The sequence below is a fragment of the Theropithecus gelada genome, chromosome 15, assembly GCF_003255815.1.
Source record: "Theropithecus gelada isolate Dixy chromosome 15, Tgel_1.0, whole genome shotgun sequence".
Classification (NCBI taxonomy): Eukaryota; Metazoa; Chordata; class Mammalia; order Primates; family Cercopithecidae; genus Theropithecus; species Theropithecus gelada.
In genome coordinates this window covers 75,206,962-75,227,591 of record NC_037683.1, presented here as the reverse complement: position 1 = coordinate 75,227,591, position 20,630 = coordinate 75,206,962, and the positions used below count along the sequence as shown (strand labels likewise).

The following is a 20,630-nucleotide window of genomic DNA, read 5'->3' as shown; positions in this document are numbered from 1 at the left end:
CAAATAAAACAACAGTAGTACTTTGGTATCATTAAGGGGGTCCAAAGTTAAAAGGGGCCACATTGCTCCAGGCTAATCAAAGAAGGTTTCCTAGATTAAGAGCCAGAACCTGGCTAGAAACTTAGAAATAAGTAGAATTTGGATAGGGAAGAGAAAGGGGAAGGCATACCAGGTGAGAAGAATGGCAGAAGTCAAGGCATAGAAGGGGAGGGCACATGACTGTCATCTGGGAGTGGATGTAGGGCAAGGTGAATTGTGACTCCATTTTTAAGCCCAAACCTTCTCTAGGAAGGACTTTGACTTTGTCCAGCCAACCCCTGGCTCTCAACCTATGTCTCATGGGGGAATTTTTTAAAAATGCAGATGGCTCAAGTCCAACCCTACATATGCTCAATTTGGTTCTCCCTGGAATGGGGCCTAGGCATGTGCATTCTGAAAGAATCCCTTAAGGATTTCGTGCAGGCTAGTGAGAACCAGGTAGAGCAATAGGAAGCCAGGAGAGGCATGTGGGTGCCTAGGGTGAGTCTGGCAGTCCTGTAGGTGCGCCTGTGGAATTGCAGCAGGGAGAGAAGCAGCTAAAGCTAGAGTCCAGGGGATTAGTAACAACAGCCTGAAATAAGAGAAGGCCCAAGGCCAGAGGGGGCAGCTTAAACCCTACTTTATTTATTTAGTTTTTAAACTGAGGCACCGGCTGGTGTTCCAGGCATGTAGCCAAACCAACCTTGGGGCATTTATTTTCTATATGTGGGAAGTCATCTCCAACCCAAATATGCTCATACAAATAACCCAGATTTACAGAACCCAGAGATCAAAAGGGAAGTGGGAATTTGATTCTGCTTACAAAGAAGCAGACCTTTATTCTGATTGCTTGTGTTGTTTGCAAAACAACTTGAGTATCATTTTTAAAAGCAAGTGTCAGTCTCCGAGGTACCGAATTGTTCTGGCTTCCAAGAAACTTTTTGTGAAGAATCATAAATGCCATACTGTTCCAGAAATAAACAGCCAGTTCCACAGAGTCCTCTGGCATGATTTGCATAGATGCATTTTGGGGGTGCTGTTTCAGTGGGAGCCCCCCTTCCTTTAAAGAGGGGCACTGCTTTGGGGAGACTGCTCTAATTAGCAGCCAAACAAGTGTTCCTATTCACAGTCTTGTTGGTTCAGGAGGTGGGTAGGCCAGTCTGAACAAGAACTGTAGAAAATCAACTCTGGCTCTGGTGTTTTTTGGGATAAGACAAAGGAAGGAAGCCTGTTCTCTGACTAATTATGCAGAGAGCACAGCACCACAAGCCCTAAAGGCCGAAGAGCTCTGGGAAACCACTAGAGAAGCAAATTACCGCTACTTTTCATCTTCTCCTCCGGCCCCCTCAAGAAATACATAGCGAAGTGAGATATATAGCAGGATCTCAGCAAAATGGAATAATTAGTACATGCACTGCTTTTCACTCAGAAGGGGCTATATAAATCCTGCAGGAAACCAAAGGACGCGGCCAGAACATCCATATGACTCATGGAACTTAGCTGTGTCTGGAAAAATATATCTGGCGCTTCAGTTTCTCTGATGTTAAACCCAGTCTGAGAACCCAAAGGAAGTAGTGTAATGAAGAAGAGATGAAATGATTTTTAGCTCATCTCTTTAGGAAGGTTTCTTCCACCCAGGTGATCAGCAATATTCTTTGAACCACATCTCAGATCATGAATTTATTTGTTTTTAAGCCAAGAAGGAAGTCTGCAGTCTCTGGTCCCCACCCATAGCTGACGTCCCTGCCCACCTGTACATACTCCCAGGCCTCACCTTGATATAAGCCCAGGAAATGGGCAAAATGGAACTGGAGCCCCAGGGGGCCGCGCTGACGGTTCCCACAGGGCAGGCATCCTCATTCCGCTTCAGTGAAATGATGGGATGATTGGGCAAAAACGGGGCAAGATGTTTCTTCCTGTATTTTTTAAGTGCAAATTCAGAAAATGTAAACGATTCAGTTTAATCTAATGGGAAGGTTCTGGGCCCTCCCAGGAAGCCCTGTTCTTAGCAGAGGAGCTCTGACAGTGATAGGGACCCTCCACCTGCTGGGAGGCAGATGTTCAAGAAGCGATCCTTCCTTCCTTCCTCCTCTGCTGGAGGTCCACCAGCCATCAGTGTCCCAGGCCTCACCCAAGAACTGTGGTGGAGGACTTGATAGAGGCAGGCAGTCATGAAACAGTGAAGTTCCATGCTCCTCCCTCCCCCTCCCAGCCCCATTCCCTCACCCCTATACACTTTCCCAAGGTGGATAGAGGAGGGGCTGATGAGAAGATGCCCCATGGGCTGACATGAACATCATTGTCCCCACCTCCCTGACGGCTGAAGCACTGGAGCTCACACCCTTACTAGAAACCATCATCATCAAAATGAATGTCACTTTAACAGCAGTCAAACAAAACAAAACAACAAAACAAAAAAAACAAGAAAGAAAGAAAAGAAGAAAAAAGTAAGAAGGCCAAGCTTCCAGCAACTCTGAAAACTGGCTTCTTTAGCATATTTTGGGGAGACTGAAGCAGCTCAGGAAACAGCTGCTCTCATCATCATTTTCCCAAGATGATTTGATTTCAGTGTGAAAAGTTATCAACAGCTAAGAAACATTCCTTCAGTCCTACTCTGGCTTCATCCAATTATTTCTAGTAACAAGGTTTGTTTTTTCCTTACTTATGTGTTACTTATCTTAACACCTTACATCTAATTCACTTTCAATGGAACCATTAGCTGACTTTAAAAAAGAAAAAAAAATGCTTAGAAATCCAGAAGTCCAAAAGGCACTTTCTAGTGCCAATATTCCAGTTACAATACATATGCTCAGGAAAAGTTCCCTATTCATTATTCTGTTAATAAACCTGCTGTCTATGTGCAACTGGAAGCTCAGTGAGGCCAGATGTAATGGTTAATAAAATCTAATTACACTTTTCTTTGGACATCCCCTAAAAGCACCCATTTCGCTGCTCCTCCCCCAGACCCTACAAGTGCACTACACCAATGGGGGTATCCTCAATACATGAGGACTTTGATGGGACGAGTAGTCTATTGGGGGCCACTCCTTCATTCTGTCTCCAAAGCCATCCTGAAACCAGCAGCCCAGAACTCACACTCCGATGGGCCCCATGCCAGGACCACCTCCTCCGTGGGGAATGCAGAAGGTCTTGTGAAGATTTAGGTGCGAGACATCAGACCCAAAGTCTCCAGGGCGACAGATTCCCACCTGCCACAAAGGCAAGGGCCAAAAGCAAAAGTCAAGAGCTTGGAAGCACCCTCCAGCATGAAGGCCATGACTGGCTGGTGCTGCCTTCTCCCCTCAGGGGAAAAGCAGGCAGAGCCACATCCATGGTGTTCACAGAAATGTCCTCTATCTGGCCCAGTTCTGTAGTCACAACCTGGCATCCTATAGGCAGAGTGCTTGCGGTTGCTATGGAAACAGCGATTGACCATTTAGCCCAATTTAGATTTTAAAATATGGATTTAAATACACCGTCTCTTCCTAATTATCCACACCACAATGGAAGAGAAGTGTCTGTAACACAAGAAGGAGCAGAACCTCCATGTTGTTGAAATAGGCAACTCTTCCCTGAGCAGTGCTACCTTCCCCTGCATGGTCGGCTTTGGTATGATGTATGTTACCGAATGGCCCCGTTGGGCACAATGATGGCAGGGGCTGCAGGGGCACCAGAGAGGAGGCTGAACTGAGAGAGAGAAAGCAAGACTGGCAGTTTTCCTGACATGATCCAGATACCAGACACAATATCCCACTAGCCTTCCCACCACTTGGGTGTTAGGACTAGTTTTGATGGTGGCCAAAGATACAGAATTCATTTATGCTACAGAACCAACAGACAATCCCTGGATTACACTTGTGAAATGAATCAGAACCAAAGACAGAGTCTAAAATGGTAGGGGGGAAAAAAAAAGAGGCCAGGCGTGGTGGATCACGCCTGTAATCCTAGCACTTTGGGAGACCAAGGCAGGTGGATTGCCTGAGCTCAGGAGTTCAAGACCAGCCTGGGCAACACAGTGAAACACCATCTCTACTAAAATTTAAAAAAATAAATAAAAATAAATAAAATTAGCCAGTGTGGCGGTGTGCACCTGTAGTCCCAGCTACTCAGGAGGCTGAGGCAGGAGAATTGCTTGAACCTAGGAGGTGGAGGTGGCAGTGAGCAGAGATTGTGCCACTGCACTCTAGCCTTGGTGACAGAGTGAGACTCTGTCAAAAGAAAGAAAGAAAGAGACAGAGAGAGAGAGAGAAAGAGAGAAAGAAAGAGGAAAAAAGCAAACACCAGTAAGAGTCACAAAAAGATTATATCACTCCTCTCCTGCAGGGGCTCCCAACAGCATTTCTTCAGAGGTTCACAATACATAGACCCTCTGTCCCCCAAGTAATCAGGATTGGGCCCTCTGAGCCCCCGTTTCACAGTGATAAAGCTGACGCCAGGATAAATGACTTTCCAAGGCCATGAGAGATCAACAACAACCAGTGGTCAGGTCACGGGTCTGAGTTCCCTCAGGCAGGAAGCCTCTCAAGAAGTCAGAATTTTTTTTTTTCACTTATCCTTTTTCTCAGTGGGAACTAAGGGCAGGCCTCTCCAGTTCCCACCTGAGCATTCATATTTGCCCCGTCTAGGTAGACCTGTCCTCCATGTTGATGGATGAGGTCACACACGTCACTGATGTTCTCTTCAAACACCCCATTGGTGGATGGGTATGTAATCATGATGGCTGCTAGGTTCTCCTTGTGCTTATCCACCTGTGAAAGAAAAGGGGTAGAGAAGGACATGGAGGGAGAATATGTTTCTTTCTTGGCCAAATCCTCGCCTTTTATTTTAAAGGATGAAGAAAGATGAAGTCTTGGTCTTTACATTCCTGGAACTGTCTCAAAGTACAATGACAGCAATAAAAAAACCACAGCCATTACTCCCTTCATAAATCATTCCAAAGAAATAATAAGATTCTGGCTGGGTGTGGTGGCTCAAGCCCGTAATCCCAGCACTTTGGGAAGCCGAGGTGGGCAGATCACCTGAGGTCAAGAGTTCGAGACCAGCCTGGCCAACATGGTGAAACTTCGTCTCTACTAAAAATACAAAAATTAGCCGGGCATGGTGGCGGGTGCCTGTAATCCCAGCTACTCAGGAGGCTGAGGCAGGGACAATTGCTTGAACCGGGGAGGTGGAGGTTGCAGTGAGCCAAGATCACACCACTGAACTCCAGCTTGGGCAACAGAGCGAGACTCCAGGTCAAAAAAAAAAAAAAAGAAATAATAAGAACTTTTCAGTCTAGGTCTCTATGGTCCAGAAGAAAAGGGCTATTCACAAGATTTTTGGATATTTTGGGCCCAATTCTCTAAGGTGGTTTTCGCTTGGCTCAAGTCATCTCAATAATGATTTCAGACGTTCGTGGTTCTAGGCGTATCCATTCTCATAGTTAATCTCTCTGCTCATCTTCTCATATCCATTCCTTTCCCTTGCCTTCTGTTGAAGTTAGAATTCCCAAATTACAGCTAGATAAGAGGAGTAAGTTGTAGAGTTCTATACCACTGCAGGATGACTATCTTTAACAATATATAATTTCAAATAGTTAGAAGGAGGATATTGAACGTTCCCTCAACCCGAAGAAATGATACATGTTTGAGATAATGGATATGCTGATTACCCTGATCCGATCTCTACACATTTTATGTGCAGAAACTCCACTATGTATCCCATGACTATGTACAACTATTGTCATTTAAAAAGATAAAGAACAGAGGCCAGGCACAGTAGCTCATGCCTGTAATCTCAGCACTTTGGGAGGCTGAGGCGGGCGGATCACGAGGTCAGGAGATTGAGATCATCCTGGCCAACACAGTGAAACCCTGGTCTCTACTAAAAATACAAAAAATTAGCTGGGCGTGGTGGCGGGAGCCTGTAGTCCCAGCTACTCAGGAGGCTGAGGCAGGAGAATCACTTGAACCCAGGAGGCTGAGGTTGCAGTGAGCCGAGATCACGCCACTGTACTCCAGCCTGGGCGACAGGGTGAGACTCCATCTCAAAACAAACAAAAAGATAAAGAAAAGGAATTGAAAAAAAAAGAATTCCCACAAGGAGTGTTTCTGCTTAAATAAAAGTCTCCTTCATTCTTTCCTTTTACAGAAGGCAAGCATATATAAAAGTCATGTCCCTGTTTATTTTCCTGGCCAGCATATCAGAGCAAGCATGTTTGAAAACATGGGGGTGGCCAGGGAAGTCATGTCCTATATTACCATAATGGAGGGACTTAATACTTTCAACTACTGGCCCGGAACACTTGTTGGAAAAAAACTTTATGGGGCAATGGAAGGGTAGGGGTGGATCGAAGAGAGGTGCAGCGTTGTGGATTTTCAGCTTCCTTCAGAAGGCAACTGCACAGAGTTCCCAGTCTCCATGCCTAATAACACCACCATCAAAATCACATTGCTATTCGACTGATTTCCTTCCCTCTTAAGATGCAGCCACCAGTCCGCTGGTGGGAAGCAGATATGGTTGCTAAGCAACTTCTTCCTGGAGGTTGGGAGGTTGAGAGTGGGGGTTGGTGGAAACCAAGCTGCATGCTGCCTGGAATTCAGCACGCTGGGGCGGGCACAGTCATGGATATTTGCAAAGTTGACATTTGTGTTACAATTCCTGACACAAAGATTAAGTGTGTGACTGCCATTTTGATTATTAAGTGGGGAAGGGGAGAAGGAGATGGAAGATTGGGCAGAAAGAGGCAGGCAAGTCCCGCAAGGAGTACTCTTACTACCACCATGAATAATTCATTCAGTTTTTTACACAAGCTGGAATTAGAGAATGTTGGTGGTGGGAGGGGCAGAGTAGACTCTGGTCAAAGGAAGAACTGCAGACTTTTCATTAGAATGCAAGAGAAGACGTTTATATAATCCATCAAGTCCCTGATCCCCACCACCGCTCCCCACCCCGGCCTCTCCCATCTACTAAGGAGAAGACAAGTACCATGGCCTTGAGGTGAACTGCATCAATATTCCCATATTTATCCACCTCCACAGGCTGAATCTTCATGCCTGCCATGTGGGCACTTGCTGGGTTGGTCCCATGTGCTGATTTCGGAATGAGGCAAACCTGCAGAATAGAAAGGAAGCAAAGAAAGAGAAAAATCATCATCAGACTGTGAATAATAAGAGAAAAGTACTACAACATGCCTGTAGCACAAATTAGAAACCACCTGTTTTTATTTAAGCTGAACACTAGTGCTTTAAAATCTGCTACAATTTAATTATTTGTCATTGCAAAACAATGTCCAAAAAAAAAGTTTCCATTTGAATCCCTAAATATTGTTGCCTAAAGATGCTCAGGAAATCAATAAACTCTTCCCTTATCCCAATACACTAAAAATAGGCCTGGGCTTATTCTAACCTTGTCTCAGTTAGGATACACAGAAAGCACCTTAGAAGAACATGAGATTGGAAGTTAAACTCAAGGACTCAGTGCCCACATTACAGCTTCAGTGCTCTAGTTGGCTTATCCAGGACAGATGATAATGATAGATGTAATTCCAAGGCCTCCCAGTATCAATACACCAATTATATCAATATTTATTGGATGCTTACTCTGTAATAAATTATTAGTTTCTATAAGAACCATAATGTAAGCATTAAAAATGATAAACTGAGCCAGGTGCGGTGGCTCATGCATGTAATCCTAGCACTTTGGGAGGCCGATGTGGGTGGATCACCTGAGGTCAGGAGTTTGAGACCAGCCTAGCCAACATGGTGAAATCCTGTCTCTAGTAAAAATACAAAAAATAGCTGGGTGTGGTGGTAGGCGTCTGTAATCCCAGTTACTCGAGAGACTGAGGCAGGAGAATTGGTTGAAACCAAGAGGTGTAGGTTGCAGTGAGCCGAGATCGCGCCATTGCACTCCAGCCGGGGCAAGAGTGAAACTCCGTATTTTTTTTTTTTTAAAAAAAGATCAGGCCGGGCGCGGTGGCTCAAGCCTGTAATCCCAGCACTTTGGGAGGCCGAGACGGGCGGATCACGAGGTCAGGAGATCGAGACCATCCTGGCTGACACGGTGAAACCCCGTCTCTACTAAAAAAATACAAAAACTTAGCCGGGCGTGGTGGCGGGCGCCTGTAGTCCCAGCTACTCGGGAGGCTGAGGCAGGAGAATGGCGTAAACCCGGGAGGTGGAGCTTGCAGTGAGCTGAGATCCGGCCACTGCATTCCAGCCTGGGCAACAGAGCAAGACTCTGTCTCAAAAAAAAAAAAAAAAAAAAAAAGATCAACCTGGTCGGGCATGGTGGCTCACACCTGTAATCCCAACACTTTGGGAGGCTGAAGTCAGGAGTTCAAGACCAGCCTGGCCAACATGGTGAAACGCTCTCTCTATTAAAAATACAAAAATTAGCCAGGCATGGTGATGCACGCCTGTAGTCCCAGCTACTCAGGAGGCTGAGACAGGAGAATTGCTTGAACCTGGTAGGTGGAGGTTGCAGTGAGCCAAGATTATGCCATTGCACTCCAGCCTGGGCAACAGAGCGACACTGCATCTCAGAAATAAATAAATAAATAAATAAATAAAAAATGATCATCCCCTGCCCTGGGTTCACACAACTGACTCACTAACAATGGTGGCCTATGAATGACTGTCTAGAGTCCAGAGATGCAGCAGAAACATGGAGAAGAGGATGTGCCTTCAGGTTAAGGAAATCAAGGGAAAGTGCCTCAAGAGCTGAGCCTGAGTTAGAGCTGACAGCTGCACTGAATTTTTATGGAAGTTGGACAGTGGGTGCAATGCTAGAATTCTCAGACTCAAATCATCCTTCATTTCCTCCAAACCACCATGTGGATGCAGGCTCTTGCAGAACTGATGATGATGTATCCCAGTGGGAAAGTAAGTCACAAGGTTTTCCCCAACAAAAAGCATCAAGGAGAAGCCATGATTACCCTGAAAATCATCCTCCTATATTGTATCCCACAGCCAATATTGCAACCCCTTTGAAGATACGTGGGTTGGGCATTATTAAAAATAGGCTACGAAGTTAAATCTTAGCTTCCAGCTCTTTCCTCAAAAACAGCAAAGGAGTCTACTTAAGAAAAATACACGTGTACAAAAAGAAAACGTTAGCCAAAGGCACACATGGACTACTTTACACTCTTCTACTGTCAGGTTTGTGCCCCTTTAGAATGGCTGTTGGTCTCATACTGGTTGTGTCACATTGTCCTGAAATCGTTTTCTTGTTTGGATGCTTCCCTTTTGTAGTTAATGTTTTTCTTTAATTTCTCAGGACCCAAGCTGGAGGCACTGTCCTCTCTCACAGGTATTGTTAGTCTACAAAAGGATCGTTGGATGAAAGGATCCCTTCAGGGCAGAATATTGATAAGAAGGAGAAAGGTGAATATTAAAAATAAATATAAAATATTCATAGAAAACCAAAATGAAGAATTCATACCAGGTGAGTTCTGTTGAAACATAAACATGTAAAAAAGTCAACCACCCTCTGGTACACTGAATAACAGGCTCCCAAAGACATCCCTGTCCTAATCCTCAGAACCTGTGGGTGTGTCTTTTTATGGCAAGGGGGACTTGAAGATGGGATTACGGTAAGGAAAGATCTTGAGATGGAAAAATTATTCTCGATTTTGGGCTGGGCCCTAAATATATTCTTAAGTGTCCTCATCAGAGGGAAGCAGAGGGAGATGGGACCACAGAGGGAGCAGGAGATGTGCTGACTGAAGCAGGAAGCTCGAGCCAAGGAACGCAGGGGGCCTGCAGACGCCAGGAAAGGCAAGGAAACAGATTCTTCCCTGTCTCCCCCAGAAGGAATCAGCCCTACCAACACTTTGACTTTAGCCCAGTGAAACCTTCTGACACCTGGCCTCTGCAACTATAAGAAAATTAATGTGTGTTGTTTTAGGCCACTAAGTATGTAGATATTTATCATAGCAGCCATAAGAAACTAACACACATCCTGGTGCAAGAAGTGATGGAAAGAGAAGTCTCAGTGGCTTTGTCAAGGACTCATTTATATGTTCCTGTCAGACATTTCTGGTTTTCTATGAGGATTTAGAGGACTTTAATTATTCTTTATAATGTTAATTTTTTCCTCAGTTTAAAATTGTAGTGTTGGCTGGGCGAAGTGGCTCAAGCCTGTAATCCCAGCGCTTCGGGAGGCTGAGGCAGGCGGTTCACTTGAGGCCAGGAGTTCAAGACCAGCCTAGCCAACATGGTGAAACTCCTTCTCTACTAAAAATACAAAAATTAGCTAGGCATGGTGATGCATGCCTATAGTCCCACCTACTCGGGAGGCTGAGTCATGAGAATCACTTGAACCCAGGAGGCGGAGGTTGCAGTAAGCCAAGATCATGCCACTGCACTCCAGCCTGGGCGACAGAGCGAGCCTCTGTCTTGGGGGAAAAAGAATTGTATTGTTGTGAGGGATATGGAAGTAACAGGACCCAGATTTGAAGCTTTGGTTTATCCAAAGCAAGTCCAGCTTTTGGTGCATTGATGCCCATTTAGGGGGGTGCTATGTTTTCTAGACTCCCCAGGGTGCGTGGCATAGAACAGGCATAGGTCATCCTTAGACTTGCTGAATGAGCGAAGGATTAAGGAGTTCTCCTGTGCAAGGGAAACTGATGTCTTACTACTGGTAAAATCTAACAACCAAAGGCCACTACTTTGTCTCAGGCAGCTGGGAAGAAAAAAATATTCCTATACAGGTTTTGAGCTTTCTTTGGTGATGTACATATACACATAATTTGTTTCCTTTGAACAATGTTTTCCCTTTGTATAGGAAACTCAGACTCTGAACAGCAAACTTAATTGTTTTTCTTTAGAGTTTTTATTTTTTCATAAGGAGGTCTGCTGAATAAGTTAGTATTTGACTAACAAATTGAAATATTAATTATAAAGTGTTAAAGGCCATGCCTGGCACATGGTAATTGCCATATAAGTGTTTGCTAAATAAATTTGTATTCTCCCAAAGTAAACTCATAAATCAAGAAGTTAGGCATTCCATTTTGGGAACCTCTGAAATTTAACCTAAGAGAAAATGTGAAAATAACTTCAAAAAGCAGTTTGAAAGGAAAAGACCCATCAGGAGCCCAGGCACTTCTGCAGCACATGATTTCCCCACACTCCCTTTCAAAAAAGAAGGATATATTTTGCTGGATTCCATTAGAATCTATTGTGTGGGAGCAGCTGCCTCAGACATCAGTGATGTGAAAAACATCTTCCCTGATTAGTGAATACTAAATCATTTTCTTCTCTAGCTAAGAAAGTTGGCTTTAAATTAAAAAAAAATTTTTTGAGAGGGAGTCTCACTCTGTTGCCCAGGCTAGAGTGCCGTGGCGCAATCTCAGCTCACAGCAACCTCTGCCTCCTGGATTCAAGTGATTCTCCTGCCTCAGCCTCCCCAGTAGCTAGGATTACAGGCATGCACCACCATGCCTGGCTAATTTTTGTGTTTTTAGTAGAGACAGGGTTTCGCTATGTTGGCCAGGCTGGTCTTGAACTCCTGACCTTATGTGATCTGCCCGTCTCAGCCTCTCAATGTGCTGGGATTACAGGCATGAGCTACCATGCCCGAGCTAATTAAAATTTCTGATCCAGAAGGATGCCAACATTTCCAGGGTTATGAGCTTTGTATTTCTACCAGCTCAGTGGCTGGGGGGCTTCCCTGCCTCTCCCTTTCCCCCTCTCCCTGAAGCACAGCACCCAGCCCCTCTCCCCACTGCAGAATGAAATGGCCTCTCATAACACTTCGGTGATGGCAGGATGGGCAATGGGGCCAGGAGAAACATGACACACAGTGGGTGGAGAAGGGAAGGAGGACAGGAAAACACAAAGAGAGGGACCAGGAACCAGAAAGAATCCACAAGTCACGGAAGAACCCTGTCCAGGCCAAACCCAAAGGCCCTTCATTCTTTCTCCTTGGCCTTTCCAGTTTGGTCCCCAGCTGCTGGACATTCACAGCTACTTCCTGGTGTCAGACTGGGGAATTTGGGAAATGGCGAGGGGTGGGAAGCATCACTGCGTGGAAAGAATCTGGATTTTAGCTGGCCCTTTGCCATTAGCTAGTCACCTGCCTTCTCCAAACACCGCTTTCTGCGGCCTGTCCGCTAAGCAGTGGAGGAGTGGGGTGGAGATGTCACACAGGACAGGCTGCCCCTTTCCAGCATCCCCAGGTTCCTGGGCACCTCGTGGTGAAAGATGCTAATGAAGAGGAACTCCAGGGACGACCTTGGCACATGGAAGCCATGAGGGAAAAACAGACAAGAGAGAATCTTGCATTGTTTTACTGGCTGGACACCCGGAGCTCCAAAGTTTCCTTTCTGATTCAGTGACAGTGCCGAGACTCTCAGGTCCCAAGAGCAATTATAGTTCTAAACAAATCATTCCTTAGAAAGCTGAGAATTCAGAACCACAAATGAATAAACTGTGGGGGAATTTCAGGGTCTGTGTCTGTCTGGTTGGCCACTTCACTTCTCTCTGGACTGGCAAGCAGTCCTTGACCATGACCAGGGTTTAATCATTTATTCAATTCTTAAATGGTCTGTTTTTCAAAGATCTTTAGACATGAATTCTAGGGCCAGGTGCAGAGGGTCATGCCTGTAATCCTGGTCTCCCTAGCACTTTGGGAGGCTTCCTTGAGCCCATGAGTTCAAGGCTGCAGGGAGCTCGAAAAAAAAGGGCCAGGCACTGGCTCACGCCTATAATCCCAGCACTTTGGGAGGTCGAGGCAGGTGGAACACCCGAGGTCAGGAGTTCGAGACTAGCCTGACCAACATGGTGAAACCCTGTTTCTACTAAAAATACAAAAATTAGCCGGGCGTGTTGGCATGTGCCTGTAATCCCAGTTACTCAGGAGGCTGAGGCAGGAGAATCACTTGAACCCGGGAGGCAGAGATTGCAGTGAGCCAAGATTGGGCCATTGCACTCCAGCCTGGGGGACAGGGCGAGACTCTGTCTAAAACAAATTCTATTCCCCAATCAAGATGAAGGCCTGAAAAGACACAACTGTGGAATCAGGATGACCTACGCAAGGGAAGGAGGGAAAAAAATGTTGCTTCTTTTCCCCTGTTATGAAAGGGAAGTGAAACACTTTCAGCATTCTTTATTGCCAGTTCCAGACAACTAGCCATAAGTAACCTTCCAGTGGTAATAAAACCAGAAATGGACTAAGACCGGGCCACTACCACTCCACCCTACTGACTTAGGCAGCCAGCACTACCCTACATACTTTGTCTCTAATTCGCTGGTACCAGTAGATGCTTTTGCCCTGCTCTCAGCTCCTAGGCGATGCTCCTACTAAGGACTCCCACTTGACAGCTCAGTAGAAACTCTAGCATAGTACTGGCCAACAAAATGAAGGAACCAGGAACACAGGCCTCCTCTGGCACAAGCTGAGGCCTAAGTTAGGTCACTGCTATAGGCACTGCCCCAGGGGGGTGAGTGGTGCCCATTAGTACCTGCTGGTCCCCAGAGTGATCCCCAAGAGGCGGTTGGGATCCTGGAGACCAGGTTCTCATATCCAAAGCAAACAATGAAGCAGGACTGTGAACTCTGCTTTATGCCTTTTTAGGTGCTTGAAGTTGAGAATCATCTAATGGAGAATTTATTTATTCAACAAATATTTTTTGAGCATACGTATGACCAGAACTGGGCTTCAGCACAACAGGGGTTACTGAAGAAATAAAAGCGTGGTCTCTGCCCTTCATCCAGGCCCAGGGCCGGGGCTGAGCCAAGGAGAGGATGCTTGCAATGGCAACATTCCTGCCCTCTTCCTCCCTCTGCTCCCTAGAGAGCAGTTCCACAGCCAACTGGCTGACGTTTGCATTCTGGGTTTGAGCAAAAGTCTTTTATCTCTGAATGTTTTCCCTCAAAATGGTCAAGTGGGATGTCTTGGAAGCAAGGATCATAATGGCTAGTTCACAGAAATTTGTTTCTTGACTATATGCTCCCTCATCTGCTTCCAAGAAGGCTTGGAGGGAGTGTCCCACAAAGGAACCCTGAGAGCTAGGACTTCTGTGCCCCATGGTGAGCAAGCGCCACCTTCTGCCATACTCACCGTTCTGTGCCCCTCTCCTTTCTGGTCTAAGTAGGCTCGGATAGTGGCCAGTCCAGCATATTCTCCCTGGGCTCCGCTTGCAAAGATAAAAAGAAAAAGATCACAGTTAGGTCTTCTGGCTTTCATTTACTCATTCAGTATTTACTGGGCCCTGGCCAGGGCTTCACTAGCATGTGACACGTGGTCACTGTCCAGACACTGAGAGAAGCTCATCAAGGAGCTCTGCCGGAGTCAAAAAGTCTTGAACAATCAAAACAATCAAAGCAACAGCATCCAGTTTGTGCACTACAGCTCAACCACTCCTACCCAAAGATGGAGCTTTCTATACCCTTGCTCAGGATCACGCATTGAAAATAGCCTTTTGTTATTATGAAAAATTTCAGAACTATACCAAAATACAGAGAAGAACAAAAGGAACCACCATGTGTGTGTCAGCCAGCTGTAACAATTTGGTTTATGGTCAATCTTGTTTCCAATTATATTCCTCACTAACCACTTTCATGCTGAACTATATTTTGAAGCAAACTTCAAACATCCTACCATCAGTTCAAATGTCAATATGCAGCCTTCAAAGATAAGTATTGTTTTTAAAAATATAACTACAGGCTGGGTGCAGTGGCTCATGTCTGTAATCCTAGCACTTTGGGAAGCCGATGTGCGCAGATTATTTGAGCTCAGGAGTTCAAGACCAGCCTGGGCAACATGGCGGAACAGTGTCTCCACTAAAAGAACAAAAAATTAGCCTGGTGCGGTAGCATGCATCTGTAGTACCAGCTACTGGGGAGGCTGACATGGAAGGATCACTTGAGTCTGTGAGGTGGAGATTGCAATAAGCCGAGATGGCGCCACTGCACTTCAACCTGGGTAACAGAGTGAGATCTCATCTCAAAAAAATAAATAAATAACTACAAACACAGTGGTCACACCTAAAACAATGAACTTCAATTTTTTCCTTTTTTCCCCCTTTTCTTTCTCCCTTTAAATGGGTAATGTGTCAACATTTTAACAAGGTTCGAGGAAGGCACATCTCATACATGAGCATGAAAACCAATCATCACACTCTTTATAATTTCTTAGTATCACCAAATATTGAGTCAAGTGCCTGATTAGCCCCAAAAGAATGAGGCACTTTTAATGTGACACCATTCCTGGCAGTCTCAGAGTCGGATCTCCCAGGCCTTGGATGCAGATGGTTGTTAGGGGCTGGCCATCCTCATCTCAATGGTCCTGGAAGGCGCCGCTTTCAGGGCATATGCAATGACTAACATTCCGGTGAGCAATGCTGACTCAATCGTAGACTGTTATTTAATGTTCCCAGTACCCCGTGCAGAAAGGGAAGGGAAATGAGTAATAGATGTATCAGTCCCATTCAAAATGTGTATGTCTGCAGAAGCTGAAGGAAAAAATTAAATACTAAAAAAAGAAACAAAAATTTAAACTTTAAACAAATGAAAATTTAAAAATAAAATAACTTTTTAAAATGTTACCCACAGGAAATAGGTGAGAATTTTAAAAAATGTGTATGTTCTCCATGCCCTCACCCCCATTTTGCACACAAAGAAACTGAGGTCAGAGTGCTACATGCCAAATGGCCAACGGTGACAGATGAAGACTTGGGTGTGGAGTCAGCCTGCCTCCCAGAGCTACAGGCTCCCTTTGCTAGCAGTGCTGCTCTTCTGAGCACACTGTACTCTCCAAGGACAGAAAGTTGTGGGAGCAAATGCTGATTTTCTTTCACAGCAGAATTCTTGTCTGATTGATAGAACTGGGGGGTTTAGCTAAAAGCAAAAAAGAAAGAAAAAAGAAAAGAAAGAAAGAAAGAAAGAAAGAAAGAAAGAAAGAAAGAAAGAAAGAAAGAAAGAAAGAAAGAAAGAAAGAAAGAAAGAAAGAAAGAAAGAAAGAAAGAAAGAAGACAGAAAGAAAGAAAGAAAGAAAGAAAGAAAGAAAGAAAGAAAGAAAGAAAGAAAGAAAGAAAGAAAGAAAGAAAGAAAGAAAGGGAAAGAAAGAAAGGAAGGAAGGAAGAAAGGAAGCCTGTCTTACAAGACCTGAGTCACCCTGTTCCTCGTCACCCACACTGAGTCAGCTGTAGCTCTCTCTGCTCTCTTCCAAGAAGAAAGGCAAAGACTGCTCTTCTGTTTTCCTGGCTTCTGAAAAACAAGTCCTAGCCTATTTGAGGTTTCTTTATTTTGAGAACAAGAAAATGAATATGCTGTGCTTCAGGAAACCACTCACATCACTGGTAACTTCATCTCCCTGTGCCTATGTGCCTGAGAGATGTGTAAAATGGGGATAGTAATGGTACCCATCGCACAGGGTAGAGGTGATGAGTAGTGAGATCATTGATGTCAAATGCTTCTCAGCCAAATCCTGCCCATTCTTCAACTGGCTACAACTCTCTGCCAAGCCTTCCCCAAAGCCACCAATCCAGCTCTTTTGTCACTTCCTCAGAGAGGCCTTCCCTGAAGGCAAGAATCTTGTCAACCTTGTTCACAACTGTATTCTCTATTCCAAGAACACTGACATAAAGAATATTTGATAGATTTATTAAAGAAATAATCCTCTACCTCATCCAAATTCTCATAGCGTTTTACTTTACAATCTTATCTGACATTACCATCATATACATGTAGTGGACATAGAAAATTATTACCAATTTCACATTTACTTTGTGTGCCTGTCTTATCTCAATTAGAGCATAAGGTCTGAAAGTAGGGTCTAATTCTCAGAGTTCTGTATATTCTCCAACAGGGAATATATAGAATGGTACTCTGCATATAGTAGTTCTACAATAAGTATTTAGTAAATATTTTAAAAATTGAATTCCTCCAGCACAGGCAATCAATATGAATGTCATCCTTTCCCCTACAGTAAGGAACCTCAAGAAAAACATTTTATATTTATCCCTATGTTTTTCTTATGAATTCTGTTCATCTGACTTTCTTGAAAGGCCAACCAAGGTGTAGACTAGGAATGAAGGAAGAGTCAGATTACTGGCTGAGCCAGTAGTGTAGGAGAAAGGCAACATGCTAAAGACTTGATCAGAAATGCTGGATTTTTCTCTCTCTCTCTGGCCTTAAACATCTATAAAATCAGCTATGTTTCAAAAACTCAAAAAGTGCAGGTGATATATTCAAATGTGACACAAGGATTACTACTGGGGGATTATTAAAACAAATTGTTAGTGCCACCTGTTGGTAGAAAAGTATTATGAAAAAATAATTGCTTTTCTACATAACCCAGACTAAGCAACCATCAGCAAACTATTACATACGGAGGAGAGGCTAGGTCAGTGCTTTTCCGACATCTGTTTAAAATGAAGTAGTGAATGGTCTAGAGCTGCAGGGCTGGCCAGTGGACGGGGAGCCTCAGAAACACCAAGTTTATGTGAGCACAGCTTGAACTGTCTTAGAAAAACAAGGCCCTCCAGGCTGGCGCATGGTGGCTCAAACCTGTAATCCCAACACTTTGGGAGGCCAAGGCAGGTGGATCACCTGAGGTCAGGAGTTCGAGACCAGCCTGGCCAACATGGTAAAACCCCGTTTCTACTAAAAACACAAACAATTAGCTGGGCATGGTGGTGCATGCCTGTAATCCCAGCTACTTGGGAGGCTGAGGTGGGAGAATCGCTTGAACCTGGGAGGCGGAGGTTGCAGTGAGCCGGCACCACGCCACTGCACTCCAGCCTGGGCCACAGGGTGAGACTTCACCTCAAGAAAAAAAAGAAGACAAGAAAAACAATAGGACTCTCCAGTGCATGGCATTCACTCAGGTTGATGAAGGAGCTGCTGTTTAATGCAGAACAGGAAAATTGAGCAGACAACTTCTTCCAAAACTCAGATTCATTCTACAAAGAATCCACAAGAAATTCAATAGACTAGAAAAAGTAGAACAACTGAATAACAGGTATTAAGAACTCACAAGATGAAAACAGTTGGAGTTGATGGAATTCAACACTATTGTGATGACTATAACCTAGGCCCTTTCAGTATCAGTGTATCATCATAGGTGTGCAAGTTCAGGAGAAATACTCAATGTAAACTTAGAAAAAAAAGAATTTGTAGATGACACGGCAGAGATAGGGTGAGGGTGATAGTTCAGAAGAGCTAAAAGTTATTTAGCAAGGTTAGAACAGGAGTTCAAAGAAAAAACAAATTTTAAAGATTTTAAAAATTAATTTCTCTTTCCTTTTACTAAGAACCCTAGCCAAACATATTGAGAATTAGAAATGGATGTTGTGGCTGGGTGAAGTGGGTCATGCCTGTAATCCCAGCACTTTGGGAGGCCGAGGTGGGCAGATCACAAGGTCAGGAGTTTGAGACCAGACTGGACAATATGGTGAAACCCCATCTCTACTAAAAGTATAAAAATTAGCTGGGCGTGATGGCGGGCACCTGTAGTCCCAGCAACTCGGGAAGCTGAGGTGGGAGAATCGCTTGAATCCGGAAGGCAGAGGTTGCAGTGAGCCGAGATCGTACCACTGCACTCTAGCCTGGACAGAGTAAGCCTCCATCTCAAAAACAAACAAACAAACAAACAAACAAACAAAAAAGAAATGGACGTTGCAGACCAGGCACAGTGGCTCATGCCTGCACGCCTGTAATCACAGCACTTTGGGAGGCTGAGCCGAGCGGATTACCTGAGGTCAGAAGATCGACACCAGCCTGGCCAACATGGCAAAATCCTGTCTCTACTAAAAATACAAAAATTAGCCAGGTGTGGTGGTGCGCATCTGTAATCCCAGCTATTTGGGAGGCTGAGGCTGGAGAATCGCTTAAACCAAGGAGGTCGAAGCTGCAGTGATCCAATATTGCGCCACTGCACTCCAGCCTGGGCGACAGAGTGAGACTCAGTCTCATGGGGGGGAAAAAAAAGAACATCGTGGCTAACTTTATAGACACCATAAGCCATTTCTCAGATGGTGACTGCTTTGGAATATTTGGAGATGGGTCACTATAGCTGCATGCTTTTTATATATGCAAAAAACATGAAACCCATTTTGCAAGATTGCAGAATGCACCAAAGTAATAATTTATGGTGAACACCAGCAGTCACCAAAACTCCCACTGAGTCACATTGTAATTATATGGAGAAAACAGTATTTGTGTTCTCAAATAGAATGTTGTGTTTTTATACAAGTCAAAAGATGTCAAAAATGTGCCATAAAGAAAAGACCATGCTTAGATTCTAAAGTTTTAAAAATTATAGTACCAAGAAATTAAGATTTATATATTTTTGAATTACCAAATATCTAGATTGACCATATCTATTTTTGTTTTAATTTTCCCTAAATATTCTGAAAATCATTTTATAGTTTTTAACACACCATTATAGTTTGTGCACGGATGGCCACCTTTAGTGTGTGATTTCAGTGAAGGTCCCATTGAAGTTATTTATAAGCAGTGGACCTATTTTACTTCTTATATTTGAACTTCTTAAGAAGATTCTTGACTAGGCGTGGTGGCTCACGCCTGTAATCCCAACAATTTGGGAGGCCGAGGCGGGCGGATCACCTGAGGTCAGGAGTTCAAGGCCAATCTGGCCCAAATGGCAAAACCTCTTCTCTACTAAAAACACAAAAATTAGCTGGGCATGGTGGCGGGTGCCTGTAATCCCAGCTACTCAGGAGGGTGAGCCAAGATAATCGCTTGAACCCAGCAGGTGGAAGTTCCAGTGAGCTGAGATCGCACCATTGCACTCCAGCCTGGGCAACAAGAGCAAAACTCAGTCTCAGAAAAAAAAAGAAGTTTCTCAGGGTATGTTTTTTAAAAAAACATTTTATTACTGGTATATTTTTTCAAAAATATTTTATTACATTTAAAAAGATATTTTTTCATGAAAAAATATTTATTTTATGAGTGATAAATTATAAGTTTAAATATGAGGTGAATTTGTTCCCTTTAACTACCTATAATATCTATAGCATCTAGCACACAGCCCTTTGTACAAAATGTAACATTTAGAAGCTAAAATATACATCATCCTCCCCCAAAAGAATGATTTTCTTGTAGACATAAGCAAGATTATTCTAAAATGCATATGTAAAGGCAAAGTAACTGGAATAGCTACTTAAAAAAAAAAAAGAAAGAAACTGGCACAAATCAATTTATCTGATGTCAAGGCTTATTAACAGTAGCCCCCTCTTATCTGCAGGAAATATCTTCCAGGACACCCAGTGGGTGCCTGAAACCACGGATGGCACCCAACACCACGTATACTATGAATTTTCCTATACATACATATGTATGATAAAATCTAACTTATAAATTAGGCACAGTTAGAGATTAACAACAATAACTGAGAATAAATAGAACAACTATAACACTATACCATTATCACTATTCTTGTGCTTTGGGTCCACCACTAAATAAAATAAGGGTTACTTGAAAACAAGCACTGTGACAGCATAGCAGTTGATCTGATAACCAAGGCAGCTACTAAGTGACTGACGGGTAGGTAGCATATACACAGTGGATATGCTGGACAAAGGGCTGATTCACATCCCAGGTGGGATGGAACAAGATGCTGCAAGGTTTCATCACACTACTCAGAACGGTGCACAATTTAAAACT

General features: G+C 44.0%; 1 protein-coding gene and 1 non-coding gene across 2 annotated transcripts in view; both read right to left on the bottom strand.

Moving 5' to 3' along the window:
- GLDC (glycine decarboxylase) overlaps positions 1-20,630 on the bottom strand; it is a 114,849-nt gene that overhangs the window by 19,667 nt on the left and 74,552 nt on the right. Inside the window, exons 16-20 of the mRNA XM_025359401.1 lie at positions 14,062-14,137; positions 6,985-7,110; positions 4,617-4,766; positions 3,115-3,227; positions 1,793-1,934 (exon numbers count right to left, since the gene is read on the bottom strand). Of these exons, the coding sequence (XP_025215186.1) occupies positions 1,793-1,934; positions 3,115-3,227; positions 4,617-4,766; positions 6,985-7,110; positions 14,062-14,137 (607 nt within the window). The remainder of the gene's footprint in view (positions 1-1,792; positions 1,935-3,114; positions 3,228-4,616; positions 4,767-6,984; positions 7,111-14,061; positions 14,138-20,630) is intronic.
- On the bottom strand, positions 15,038-15,141 carry LOC112608815. The gene has a single exon (XR_003116098.1). It is a non-coding gene; the product is annotated as a small nucleolar RNA U13 (small nucleolar RNA).